Raw genomic sequence first — 14,955 nt, 5'->3', positions numbered from 1 at the left:
CATGTTCAATAAAGTGCCCACTCAACCCGCACTAAGAGGGGAACAACTCGAGGTCTCTTTAACATGTTCGACCAAGTGCCAAGTCAACCTGCACTAAGAGGGGAACAACTCGAAGTCTCCCAAACATGTTCAATAAAGTGCCCACTCAACCCGCACTAAGAGGGGAACAACTCGAGGTCTCTTTAACATGTTCGACCAAGTGCCAAGTCAACATGCACTAAGAGGGGAAAAACTCGAGGTCTCCCGAACATGTTCGACAAAGTGCCAAATCAACCGGCACCTAGAGTGGAACAACTCGAGGTCTCAGAACATGTTCGACAAAGTGCCCAGTCAACCCGCACTATAGGGGGAACAACTCGAAGTCTCCCAAACATGTTCAATAAACTGCCCACTCAACCCGCACTAAGAGGGGAACAACTCGAGGTCTCTTTAACATGTTCGACCAAGTGCAAAGTCAACCAGCACAAAGAGGGACAACTCGAGGTCTCAGAACATGTTCGACAAAATGCCCAGTCAACCTGCACTAAGTGGGGAACAACTCGAAGTCTCCCAAACATGTTCAATAACGTGCCCACTCAACCCGCACTAAGAGGGGAACAACTCGAGGTCTCTTTAACATGTTCGACCAAGTGCCAAGTCAACCCGCACTAAGAAGGGAACAACTCAAAGTCTCCCTAACATGTTCGACAAAGTGCCCAGTCAACCGGCACTAAGACGGGAACAACTCGAGGTCTCCCGAACATGTTCCATAAACTGCCCAGTCAACGCGCACTAAGAGGGGAACAACTCGAGGTCTCCCGAACATGTTCGACAAAGTGCCAAGTCAACCTGCACTAAGAGGGACAACTCGAGGTCTCAGAACATGTTCGACAAAGTGCCCAGTCAACCCGCACCAAGAGGGGAACAACTCGAGATCTCCCAAACATGTTCCATAAACTGCCCAGTCAACCCGCACTAAGAGGGGAACAACTCGAGGTCTCCCGAACATGTTCGATAAAGTGCCCAGTCAACCCGCACTAAAAGGGGAACAACTTGAGGTCTCCCGAACATGTTCGACAAAGTGCCAAGTCAACCCCCACTAAGAGGGGAACAACTCGAGGTCTCCCGAACATGTTCGACAAGGTGCCAAGTCAACCGCACTTAGAGGGGAACAACTCGAAGTCGCAGAACATGATCGACAATGTGCCATGTCAACCCACACTAAGAGGGGAACAACTCGAGGTCTCCCGAACATGTTCGACAAAGTGCCCAGTCAACCTGCACTAAGAGGGGAACTACTCCAGGTCTCCCGAACATGTTCGACAAAGTGCCCAGTCAACCGGCACTAAGAGGGGAACAATTTGAGGTCTCCCGAACATGTTCCATAAACTGCCCATTCAACGCGCACTAAGAGGGGAACAACTCGAGGTCTCCCGAACATGTTCGACAAAGTGCCAAGTCAACCAGCACTAAGAGGGACAACTCGAGGTCTCAGAACATGTTCGACAAAGTGCCCAGTCAACCTGCACTAAGAGGGGAACAACTCGAAGTCTCCCAAACATGTTCAATAAAGTGCCCACTCAACCCGCACTAAGAGGGGAACAACTCGAGGTCTCTTTAACATGTTCGACCAAGTGCCAAGTCAACATGCACTAAGAGGGGAAAATGTCGAGGTCTGTCGAAGATGTTCGAGAAAGTGCCAATCAACCGGCACCTAGAGTGGAACAACTCGAGGTCTCAGAACATGTTCGACAAAGTGCCCAGTCAACCCGCACTATAAGGGGAACAACTCGAGGTCTCCCAAACATGTTCAATAAAGTGCCCACTCAACCCGCACTAAGAGGGGAACAACTCGAGGTCTCTTTAACATGTTCGACCAAGTGCCAAGTCAACCCGCACTAAGAGGGGAACAACTCAAAGTCTCCCAAACATGTTCAATAAAGTGCCCACTCAACCCGCACTAAGAGGGGAACAACTCGAGGTCTCTTTAACATGTTCGACCAAGTGCCAAGTCAACATGCACTAAGAGGGGAAAAACTCGAGGTCTCCCGAACATGTTCGACAAAGTGCCAAATCAACCGGCACTAGAGTGGAACAACTCGAGGTCTCAGAACATGTTCGACAAAGTGCCCAGTCAACCCGCACTATAGGGGGAACAACTCGAAGTCTCCCAAACATGTTCAATAAAGTGCCCACTCAACCCGCACTAAGAGGGGAACAACTCGAGGTCTCTTTAACATGTTCGACCAAGTGCCAAGTCAACCCGCACTAAGAGGGGAACAAGTACATGTACTCGTACAACACAGGGTACAACCCAAGCTTTGGCTGCAGTTTCATCTTCTTCACAACAATTCCAGATGTCAAGTCCTTCGTATAACACTAGAAGATTCTTTGGTAACCAACGATCAGCAATAAAATCAAATCGTTGGAGAAAAGGGAAGGACTCGAAAAAACGAAAAAGTAAGTACTGGGCCGTTCTCACGTGATGTTATCCTACTAACTGGTCCAGATGTCAAGGACATACCCCGGCAAGGAAGTAAAGTGTTTTTACAAGAAAATGGACACATTATTAGTGCCTTTGAGTTTCAGAAAGAGTGGAGTGACATTGACGTAGAACTTGAAATACGTCAAGCTTTCCAGGGAACACTGCCTGATGACGTTGATATTGAAATTGTCCATTCTGTCCACACAACACTGCTCAAGCCTACATTGGCACCAGGTCAACATTTAACTGGTTCTGTAATCAACAGAGTCTTCAGTAACAATAAGCCAGTGTATGTTAAGCCATGTAGACAAATGTTACAACAACCTATCAATAAAGAGAAGCGTCAAAGGTATAACCTTCCTGAGGATGTGTTTAATGAAGATAATGATGATTATGACAGGTTGCCACAAACTCTCAATGAAAACTCATTTGGCACATTGGAAGGTACGAAATGCTATTTATACAGCAATGGCCCGGCTGATAAGAAAATAACTTTCTTAACAGTTAGCCAAGTCAATTAGTTGCACCTTTCATTGTGGTCATTTATTCCTAGACTAGTCTAGATACAGCAGTGTTGTCTTGAAAATGTTTGAAAACAACTTCTAGTTATCTGCATAACACAAGCTTTCCTAAGTTTTTGCCAAGCAGGGGGGGGGCTTGAATCATGATTGATGGGTACCATTTAATAACTTGTTTTAAACTTTAAACTATATTTTAAAACTATATTTAAACTCTTTTTATATTGGGAAACCTTTGAAACAATTAAGGTGAGACAACACAACTCACTAAAGTTAACCCAGAGAACAGGGTTTCTCCAAATACTTGTGCTGCTGTCTCGACTTAACCATTGATAATTAAGAGGCAGTAAGTGTACTAGTCACACTTGCCAATTTTACTTGCCATTCGTACTTCTCATAGTTTATGATCAACAATGAAGTTTAATAAATATCGATATTATAAGTATCAGCAGCTTCCCAAAACATACATTTGCTATATTAAAAAAAATTAATATAAATACTTGTGATGGTTTTATTGTTGTTTATGAAGTTTAATGGATTAGGGATGAAAAAATAAATTGTGGAATATACTGTTTACACTGTTATTTTAATCCAAAATTTTATAGATAATAATATAAACAACCAAACTAGTCATGTCATGCATGGAAAGTCAAGTCAAATTGCTGTGGTCCTTGATGATGAACGAATCCAACAACTGCAATTGCCAAACAGTAACCATCCTGAAGCATCTGAACATGAAATTACGAGTGAAGTAGAACAGATCAACTATGTCAAGCCTGCTGATACTCTTGTAGATATGACCCAGCACGAACCACCTAGCCAAATAATGCAGAATAACCACAGTCAAATGGACATAGAAGAACCACTTCTCTTTCAAGGTAAACAATTCTTTCAAATTGAAATTTTATAATACATTTTACAAACGCATGTAGGTCGGATTCGCCATTCACAACATTTTAACGGCGGATGTTTCTCTTGCCATACTTTCAGTAATGTTAGAAAGTTTACAAGTTTCTTTGAGTGTTTTTTGTATCGGCAGATTGTAGAGATGCAGTCATTGACGCACAGGGTCAGTTGTCTAACGATGCTCAACTAACGAACACTCAGTTGGTCAAAGAAATCGCTATTAACCGCAATAACGTTTTAAAGGACATGATCACTGCATTTAAGGACGAAGAAGTTTTGTTTATTAATTATAATAACTTGTAGTGAATGGCTTGTAGAGTCTTTTCATCAATACATATCCAAAGATGAGAGTAAAACACTAAAAAGAAGTGTCTCTGACGAATGCCCTGATCCATCAGAAGACAAGGATGTAACTGACTTTCTCACAAGCTACAAGTGCCGCAGAGTGGTTAGAAAGGACACCATGCCAAAAATAATCGAGGAATTAGCACACCAAGAGATTGTACAGCGTCCGAAATACGTCGCTAATGCCTGGTCTCCGATCGTGAACCAACTTAAACGTTTTAAAGAATTTGAAACTGTTGATAACTTGGTGAGCCTTTATCAAGCTAAAAAGCCCACTCAGAAAAAAGTTTGTAAGCTTTTGACCTCAAATCCAGCCACCGATGCCGAAAGAGAGTGCTTCTCACACTTAAAGCGGTTCGTTAAATCCCTTGACGATAACCTAGTGAGTATTTTTCTCCAATATGTGACCTTCCACGGGAAAACATACGTTAACGATATTTCGTTCGTTCGAAAATATCGTTCGTTATCCGTTCGTTTGCCGTTCAAACGCTTGAAGCGTTCGTTGAAACGATTTTCGAGATCGTTCATCGTTCAAAATTGCCCGTTCGAACGCTTAGGAAAAAACGTTTGAAAATTGGTCCGAAAGCGTTCAACCGTTTGATTTACCGTTCGTTGAAACGTTTGCCGGAATTTCGTTCAATCGCATTGGATTTGGTTCAACATATTAGATTAAACATTTGCAATGCTACAACTTTGTAGAAGAAGCGCAGAATGTGCTACACAGAAATACTCCCGGAAACGTATTCAGTTCCTTAGTATAGAAGGCTTGTAAAGGAAATAGTGGGGTTATATCAATCTAGCCTAATCGAATGCTATTTTGTGCGCTTCATGTTATGGTTTATGCTTAGCGTCATGCAGACAGAAGGCTATTAAGATTCAGTGCATGCAATTATTCCATTAGCGTCAAATTTCACGTCTTAAGCTTTCTCTCAAAAAATTATCGTTTTTTGAATTTCGGTAATGCACTAAATTGTTAGAATTTGTGCTTTACTATACTTCTGTAGCTTCCATAAGCCAAATTTCACCGCGCACCCAAACAACTCGCAAGCCATATATTAGCATTACGAGCCATAATATGCCTTGGCAAGGTGCTAATTAAGTTGCATAATTGTCGGAAGTCTCTAAATTTATGTAAACAGACAAAACCAGATTCTAAAATGAATTGAGGGATTTTGCGTGTTACATATTAATATCGTACTTTTAAACCATGTGTATATATAGCTAATTTATTTACATCTGATAAACTTATCTGGCCTCCGTACGAACAGCTACTGATTAAAATCTATTCAAAATTAAGGACCGCATCCTAGGACGGACCTTTCAGCTTGAAATTCGTTGTCTTTAATGCAGTCTGACATAGCTACAAATTATACAACAATTGAAATACCCTAGGTAATATTTGAAGACACAAACACAGTGACCTAACGCGCGTTCGGTAGGGTTACGACGAGAACTAAGAGATCCTCATTTATTAGAGGCCAGGATAGATAACAAAATATCATAGTATAAGCAAAACGTGATTTATGACAAACAGGAAGCCCGCAGTACCAAGTATACCTCAAGACCCCATCCTCAGCTCTGTTCGTTACGCCACTGCATGAATATAATAGCAATTTAAATATGCACGTGCATCTAGTCTAAAACTAGAGCCGGAGCAACAAGATCCTCAGTGCCCCGCTTACAAAATTGTCTTATTTCCTTAAAAAGGTATCTTTGTCTCCCCAGATCTAAGCCATCTGGCTCGATCGTTGCTGGCATGTTGAACGGTGGCAATTGCATAAATATAACTTATACATGGCATAAATATAACTCATGCATTGTAAATATTTATTTAGACTCTTAATTCACAAAAAAATAATACTTCATATATATTGATATATGCACATTTCAGCACAATTCACTCCCCATGTATATTTTGGTTGTAATTTGATTTCTCTCGACTTGCTCCTCGAATCGGAAAGGTGGAACGCGGAGAAGGCTCAAATCGTATAAATGATAGAGACTGTATGAGAGTAATGAACCTATATCAATGATGTTTATTGTGTGACTTTTTTTATTACAAAAAAATTCCGTGTTTTGTGAGGTTGAGTTTTGCGCTATGTTTTAAAGTGCGTGCAGTCCTTCATTGCGCACAACTGGGCTGACACAAGCCCAAAGGGCAAGTTGCCAAGCTAACGTTTACAAACATTTAAGTTTGACCTTTCAGATATTTTGCCACATATATTTCGCTATATATAATTCATCAGAAAAGGAGCATTGGAGTTTATCTTGCTTGGACAACATATCAGCTGTTGGGCAACAGGAAAATTTTCACTAATTTTGATTTGGCCTCCCTTGATTAGAAATTACATTCCAGATATTAAATTGCAACTATGCATGGTCATTGCACCTTGAAGCCTGCCAGCTAGAGCGGCAAAATGAGCAAATTTGAAATGGCGCCTGTCAACTGTTTATGCGTGCATGAGCGTGCGGGTAAAGATCTTTACCAATAATTTCGCGAAGACTGTCCCAAATATTTGCTGGATATTAGCATCTATGGAGAAGTCAAGGCGTTTTAACGCAAGCATATATAAAGGTTAATACCAGGTATGAACACTAAATGAAACATTAGCTATGATATAAGGAAAGTCATGACTTGGCCACTTTATTAGGCGCGCTTGCAATTATTTTCCTCCAAGCATTGAAATCAGGCTTATTGATGAGATCATCAACAGAAATCGTATAACGGTTCTCTCGATTTAAACTAAAGTTTTTTTTTCCTTGAGTGTATTTGCTTGGCTTCTCTATTGACCATGCATATATATCGAAATATGACACGCATTCGAAGTAAGATTTCATATAGATGATCATGCAATTGTATATAACAAGACGTTCTCAATTGCATTTTATGTATATGTTAACGCGAGTAAAATGTATTCGGATATAAATGCGCACTGCAATTTGAAATTGGATGGTAGACCTTTCTGGGGTAAGTCTAACAAAGGTTTAGAATATCTGAGTATTAAGTAATTCACTTTTGACCTGGTATTTATTCATGTTTCGTTGGTGCACAATAGGTTTTGAAATTTGCGATTGTGCTTAACTTTAAAATGAACTAACTAGATTTCGTAGTCGTACTAAAGTTAGTCGTAGGCGTAGCGATTCTAAAAGTATTAGAAGCTAAACATGCACATGTTAGGTTGAGACATCCAGACCAAATGTTTGTATTTTCAAGGTAAAGAACAAATATCGTTTGGTATGGTGCCGCTAAAAAACATGCCATATTCAACTTCGCAAAGCTCAAAAGCTGTAATACCACTTGCAATAGCAAACTGTGGTGAAAATGTGTAAGTGGATAAAATTAATTATTACGATTTTTGATTACCCGTGCAAGTGATTCTAAGTTTCAAGGAAATGTACGCACAATTATTTTGTAAGCATTTGTATATGAGACAGAGTTTTGGAAAAGTCAGAAATATCGTGATTTTTACAAATATAAGTCTTTTATTTTATAGATATATTTGTTTAGTATTATTATTAAAAACCCGGAAAAACCTGGATTAGCGAACTTAAAATAAGAACCAAGGGTAACTTGTTATATATATGTTTAGGCAAAACATCAAAAGCATGATTAAAGACATCACAGTTGCCAAAGAAGAAATTAAAAGCAACGGAATGACAGTCGATGGTAGAAGATATCAAGTCAACTTCACAGGTTTGAATTTTTATTATCCAGGTTTTTCAACTGATTCAGATTTTTGTCTCCATGCAAATTCCATAATTTTTAACCGGTCCCATCCGAAAGGCCATGCAAGCAATTAATAGGACTCACTGCAGTAAGTATTTCCAAATGTAAAAAAAAAATTGTGGTTTATGCATGTGGAACAGTTTTTTTAAACTGAAGCTCGTGATTACAATTCTAACTCCATCTTTGCAATTGTGTGAAATGTAATCACATGTTTTCAAAAGTTGCGGATGCAATCTGCCAATTTTATTGCAAAAATTAAATATTTATATAGTGACACTAGACTATAAAGCGCTACTATTGATTGTAATCAAAAAAGAAAGGAAGGAAGAAGACCCACCAGCTGCAAAGATTAAAAGAAATATCCTTGGAGGAAGAGGATTAAGTGTAGAGTTTTGCGTATTTTGCACTGCTATTAGAGTAAGTATATAACAGTTTAGGACAACAACGGCGGTCGAGGAATTTAGGAATCTCTAAACTATCCGTCCTTCGTTCAGCCGCCGGATACAATTTAGGCATGCAACGGCAGCAACACGAACATATTTACTGTACATACATAATATATTCAATTGAAAAATTCAATTCATTTCAGTGACAGTTCTTTGCAAATGCATATATCCAGCTATTCGTGTTGATTTGACATGTGTTGTTAAATTATATACAATTCCCTTCACATTATTTAGGGATGTGCTTGTCCTGGGTTAGCAGCTGGAGAAACATGCATAGACTGTTTTGCTAAAAGCAAAGGAAACATTGGAAAGTATGAAAGATTAAATATAGAATTTAGAATAAATAATTCCATTCAGACTTTAAAACGCTGTTGCAATTAGTAATAGTTAGCAAGACAGGCGAGTAATTTCAACTCAATAATCTTTGTTTTCTTTTATACTATATAGTTGGAAAGAGATTCGTGATGACCTCACACTACTGCTGGATGAAGAAATGCATTCAGTAAATTTATGTGCATTACACTGCGAAATGAGAAACACGGAACAAATTCTTGGATCATTGGGCCTATACGCATATAAAATTGGGAGTTTGGACAATGAAAATGCGAAGCTGGGAGAGTTAGGACCAAAATCCATGAAGAAAAACTTTGTAAGAATTAAGGATTGCAGGAATAAGAATTTAGAAGTCACGAAAAACCACATAAAGATAGCATCAATTTCAGGTAATTAACAGAACCCAAAAATACGTCATAATATACTATTCAACCAAACTGAACGGTCTGTGAAATGTCTATCTGTTCCAGGTCTGACTGAGCGAACTTTCCTTGCCAACATAGAATCCATCGTAGACTCAGCCCTTGTAATAGATAAGCTCGTCGATTATATAACCATTCCGGCTGCCGAAGATTACCTTCTTAAGAAAATTGGATTTTGCGAAGAGATTAAAAAGGTAGCACTATATATAGACACAGTTCTAACATGTGTTGCTCTGAGAGCCGAACTACATGCATGAAGTACATCATGTTTAGGACTTTGAACTAACAAACAATATGCAGAATACATATATCTATGCCACACAATAGTGAACATAGTATAACATATCCTTAAGCAAATTTTGTATTAAAGTTTTTAGAGAGCAATCTGCCTGGAAAGACATTCGTGCGAGACTATGGTGTTCGTCAAGAGGTAATAACCATCATGCCCAGAAGTGAGTTCATCATTAAATCTACAGTATTATTATGTATTATTAGGATTTTAATAAATTGTACGTCATATGCAGCAACATATAATGAATGGCATTTCTCATATGAAAAAAGTGTTTTTTACTATTCTTTTGACATTACTATTACGTCTTTTAGCAGTAAATCAAAATGAATACTGATTTTCCATGATAGGCAAGGTTGAGATGCATGTGCGAGAAAGGTTGACCTTTTGGGAAAAGATGAGTGGCAGAATTGAAGAAACCCTTTGTGTTATCGATGCTATAGGAGATATAAATATCCAAAGGGTTGTAGCCGAAATTCAGAGGGAATTATTTAAAATGGTACATATCGGTCTAAAATTATAGTGATATTGATAATCACATGCATACTGTACAAATGCAGGTGGTTGTACATGCTTGTACATGTAAGATTTTTAGTTTAGTTTAGTTTTTGTAGGTGTACAGTATACAATATCAGCTAGAACGTCGTTCTTGGTGTGAGTATGTGACAACACTGAACTAATAATATTCTTTAGGTCGGATCCATGTGGAAAGAAATTGCTGAGGTAGTCCGCGATACCATTTTTCAAGAAGAGGAAGCTGATGAAATCGATGTATTTGACCTAAAGGTTCGTACTTGTATAAAGTATAGAAGAGTTTATAGAGTTACGAAGTCCTAAAACTCTATTGTATTGTTTACAATACCCAATAACGATTGCCTACGATAATGAGAATCCTCTATAAGCACCACTTAAAGTAATAAAATTAATTATACCATAACAACTGTTAATTCTAGTGTAAGGAATGGTGCTACCACCTTCGTGATACCTTTGGTCCATTGCTTGGTACTGGCAATTATGGTCATCTAATTATTGAGCATGCCTCAATGTTGATGCGAACTTTTGGATCAATGAGGGAATTTAGCAACCAGGGATTTGAAAGTTTTCACAAGGTTGATCGCAGGCTTTACTTACAAGCCACCAATCATGATATTCAGGCAAAAGATTCTTCAGGTTTGTGAAAATAGCTTAGGGTAAAACTCTTTCGGATATAAGTACTGTAGATACACATGTTTCAGTTATATTATAAATTTTCCCTTGTTCTCTTTTGCAGTAAAACAAATTTTAACGCATGTCTATGTTGATAAGTTGTTGTTCCTTCGTCACTCATTGAGAAAAGCCTTGGAGTGCTTTAAAGCAGGTAAAGGGATTTACTTATGACATTTTGGAGATAGTCCGAGGATGATGATAATTGTTTTTTAATATAGATAAGGAATTTTACTTCCGTGGTTGTGGATGAAAGGTGAAGAAGGTAAAATGGACATTGGATGACATGAAATGGATGCAGAAAATGTGCTCATTGTTTGACATGTTATTTGGTCCTGATAAATTTCAGTTCAAAACCTCCAACAAATGCCTTGTAATTCAAAAACATCACCAGCCCAACTTCACCTACAATCACAGCATTTGGGAACAACAGTTTGAACTGCCTGAAATAAAGTCAGAGACTAAATCAAAGGCTAGATGCTCACTCGAGAATGCTTTTGCCAAGGTCAAATGCATCAATCCTGTGGACACTCCCAAAATAGATGTATGGGTTCCCAAATGGGGTGGCTATGCTTATTTGCAGGATAATATTGTTATCAAGCTTATAAACACATGTCCTGTGGATAACTACTTGACCATCCTTTATCTATATTTGAAAGATCATCCACCAGTGCTACATCCTTTATTAGAATTAGCTGCTGTGCATGACTATGCTAGATGTCTCATTAATGTCGTCCAGGCCTTTGACGATGCTGCTGCTGGTACTGGAAAGGTACATTGGCTGCAACAGTTTCCTAAATTCGAATTCTTAGTATCGTCAACTGTAAATATTTGGGGATGTGAGCAAGACATGTTTGTTCCTTGTTTAACACCAGTCACTAGAAACATCTTAACAACAACTTGTACATCGCAGGACTGTCCCCGGCAAATACAGGAACACAACTACAACAGCATTCAATTCTTGATTGTGATGTGGACACAAATGAAAATGTAACGTACCTCGAGTCACTATTTTACCACTGTTGTGTCCTTCACCCAAAACATGCAATATGGTATTCCAGCAACAGCCTGCAATGACAGCACCAACAAAACTCGGCCATCCTCGACTTGATCTTTCCGATGATTCCTGGACTGAGCCTCTGTGTTGTGGAGGTACTCGCTTGTCAGAAACTCGAAACTTCGCCAATGGACTACCCTAGTTTTTTCCAATTTTCCTTGGAGACTTGGCACAGACAGACAAGCTTCATGGGCCTGAAGAAATTCCAGCCAGTCTTCAGATTTCAAAAGCAAAATACCATTTGGGTGCAATCACATTTTGGAATAGAGTCAATTATTGTGCAAGACTCCAATATCATGGCAGGTGGTATGATTATGACGGTATGCATAACATTCCTCTTAAAGAAATAATTGATGTTTCAGCTCCATCACCAATAGGTTTATAATATCTTCCTGTGTGTATTTTAAAGAATAAACCGACAGTAAAATAGCTGTATGAATATGAATTGATCAATCAGTACAGTAATAGTAACATATAATTTTATATTGTAGATATACATTTTCCAAATTTAAAAATAATTAGTGTTCTGTCAAGTCAAGTGAGTTGCTGTTGGAGTGATGAGGATTTAGTGAATGCTCTTGTGTCAGAAAGATGTAGTCATCTTTTGCTGACAGATTAAGAAGATGCAGTCATCTTTGCTTGATCAGTTGAAGCTGAATGTCTGCTCATTTACTTCACAGCAACTTGAATATAAACCAACAACCATAATTTATCAAATCATAAGTTACTATTAATTTGTAAGTCAGCTAGGGATGGATGATACTGTTTTTCTTTATCAATTATCATATTATACAGCTGCGTCTGAGGTTAAGCCATGTATATTTTGCTCAATTAATGCCTATATATTGTATATGTTTTATATATTTTGACTTTTGAGGCATTAAATTCAGTAAATTGCTGTTGCAAGATAATAAATGACAATTCTTTCAGTGAATGCTCTTGTGTCAGAAAGATGTAGTCATCTTTTGCTGACAGATTAAGAAGATGCAGTCATCTTTGCTTGATCAGTTGAAGCTGTATGTTTGATCATTTATCATACAGCAACTTGAATATAAGCCAACAACTATAATTTATCAAATCATAAGTTACTATTAAATTGTAAGTCAGCTAGGGATGAATGATACTTTTTTGTTACCAATTATCATATTATACAGCTTTAAATGAGGTTAAGCCAGGTATATTTTGCTCAATTAATGCCTATATATTGTATATGTTGTATATTTTGACTTTTGAGGCATTATATTCAGTAAATTCCTGTTGCAAGATAATAAATGACAATTCTTTCAGTGAATGCTCTTGTGTCAGAAAGATGTAGTCATCTTTTGCTGACAGATTAAGAAGATGCAGTCATCTTTGCTTGATCAGTTGAAGCTGAATGTCTGATCATTGACCATACAGCCACTTGAATATAAACCGACAATCATAATTTAATTATACAATACAATTATACAATTACATAATCATAAAAAATTGGGCAATTTCACTTCTTTTTTAATGTCTAATGCTTGTACAGAAGTCAGATTTTTTTAACAATTAAAATACTTTTGAACAATAACAATATCGAACTTCTTTTGCACAATGTTACCAGGTATTAATATTGATTGTTTATTATAGAAATTGACTTTCAACATCAAAAAAGAATAAATAATGTTGAGAGAAAATCTTCTTATTTAATTTAAGAGGATATAAAAAAGTAATACAAGAAGAAAAGCCAACCCTGGGTTAAATAAACCATGTATGTTATTGATGATATAAGCCCCGTTTACACTACACTCAATTTATGGCACGACACGGCTAAAATGGGTACCCGTGCCCCTTTCATTAGTTCCCGGCCTTTGTTTTGACAGGCTGAACACTAATAAAATTGGGCATGGGTACCCATTTAAGCCGTGCCGTGCCAATAAATTGAGTGTAGTGTAAATGGGCCTATAGTTAATTCATTTTTTATAGTAGTTCAGATTTCAGGACAAAAAAGTGAAGTTGGAACTTAAAACTTTTCGTGGTCTTGTACAAGTCGGCCCAGTAGATGATTTCAGCCTCTCTTGTCGATCTCACTTCGCCTTCTGAGACAACAAGGGCGATACGTGATGTCGGTGCCTGTTCGATTCGCTCTGAATATGACAGGTTTGTAGCATTGGCTTTTGCCCTTGCAATTTTCTCCTTCATTGACAATGTCGAGCTTGAGCAACCTGCCGTACTCTCCACCCGCTGAAAATGGTGAACGCTGAAAATGCCACTTTTGGATGAACTTTAACTTTTTTCTGCACTTCTAATACGCTTTTTAGGGCTATCAATGAGTGCACGCGGTAGCTAACTCTTTTTGCTCGGACTCGATACGGAACAGCACGGTGACAAGTGTATGAGATGCTATGCGGAGACATGACTTCATCTGTTAGGTCCAGTATGCTAGCAACAAAATGCAAAACATATTTCTCTGGGACACAGGGGTCTTCAATTTTCGTCCATCGTCCTTGAAAACAGTGAATGTGCATGTATATATATATATATGCCCAAAATTTGGGTTAGGGCATTATTCGTTCATATATCAGTAACACAATTAATATTTTGCAAATATCTCTTTTTTACCTGGAAGCGCTGGATGTAATGCCTCATTTACTCTTTCAGCGAGAGTGGCAAGCCAATTATGATAACCTTCAAGATCCTCATGTAAAATATTAGGCTTAGTGACCTCAACAATTTTGTTGTCTTCTTCTATGAAATCAACCGCCGAAATGCGAAGCTGATGAGAAGCCATCATATGTCGCCAGACTGATTTTGAAGATTGCCATGATCTTGAACAACGGGGACATCTTACACTACAATTGAAGCGCTTTAAGGACATTTTTATTAAAGGCCTGTATCTGAACTCGTATGCACGTGTTTTTAGCGGCGTAGCTATTCAAAGGCTTTTAAATGCCTGCCATATGTATAAAACAAGACAGGTTCGGTCATTGGATAGCCTGTCGGCTGTCGGTAGCTTAACGTACTTCCTGATTAGCGGTAATATGCAATTTCTTATGTTTTACAAACTTGAAATTTACGAATCTTCACAAACTACAAATGATACCTAAACTAAATGGTATATAGCAATAGATAAAGATAAATGGTCGATAATACGGAATCTAATCACTCCAATGCGTAGCCAAGCCTGGTAGTTTTAATAGCCATAAAATGCTTTGCAAACTCTAAGGAAATACCAAAGCACCTTGTATTTAACAAGGTATCAATTTTCAACTTAACCTTAA

The 14,955-nt window shown here is 38.1% G+C and overlaps 1 protein-coding gene across 1 annotated transcript; it reads left to right on the top strand.

Annotated features, from left to right (window-relative positions):
- Positions 1-2,523: 2,523 nt before the first annotated feature.
- On the top strand, positions 2,524-4,191 carry LOC114542880. The gene is made up of 3 exons (XM_028562262.1): positions 2,524-2,908; positions 3,588-3,860; positions 4,022-4,191. The coding sequence occupies exons 1-3, from the start codon at positions 2,776-2,778 to the stop codon at positions 4,189-4,191; spliced, it is 576 nt and encodes a 191-aa protein (XP_028418063.1). The 5' UTR covers positions 2,524-2,775.
- The last annotated feature ends 10,764 nt before the right edge of the window (positions 4,192-14,955 follow it).

Source organism: Dendronephthya gigantea, unplaced genomic scaffold (assembly GCF_004324835.1).
Source record: "Dendronephthya gigantea isolate DGI-Jeju-01 unplaced genomic scaffold, DenGig_1.0 000409F, whole genome shotgun sequence".
Lineage (NCBI taxonomy): Eukaryota > Metazoa > Cnidaria > Anthozoa > Malacalcyonacea > Nephtheidae > Dendronephthya > Dendronephthya gigantea.
The sequence above is the reverse complement of the archived record's forward strand: the minus strand, read 5'-3'. Positions and strand labels throughout refer to the sequence as shown.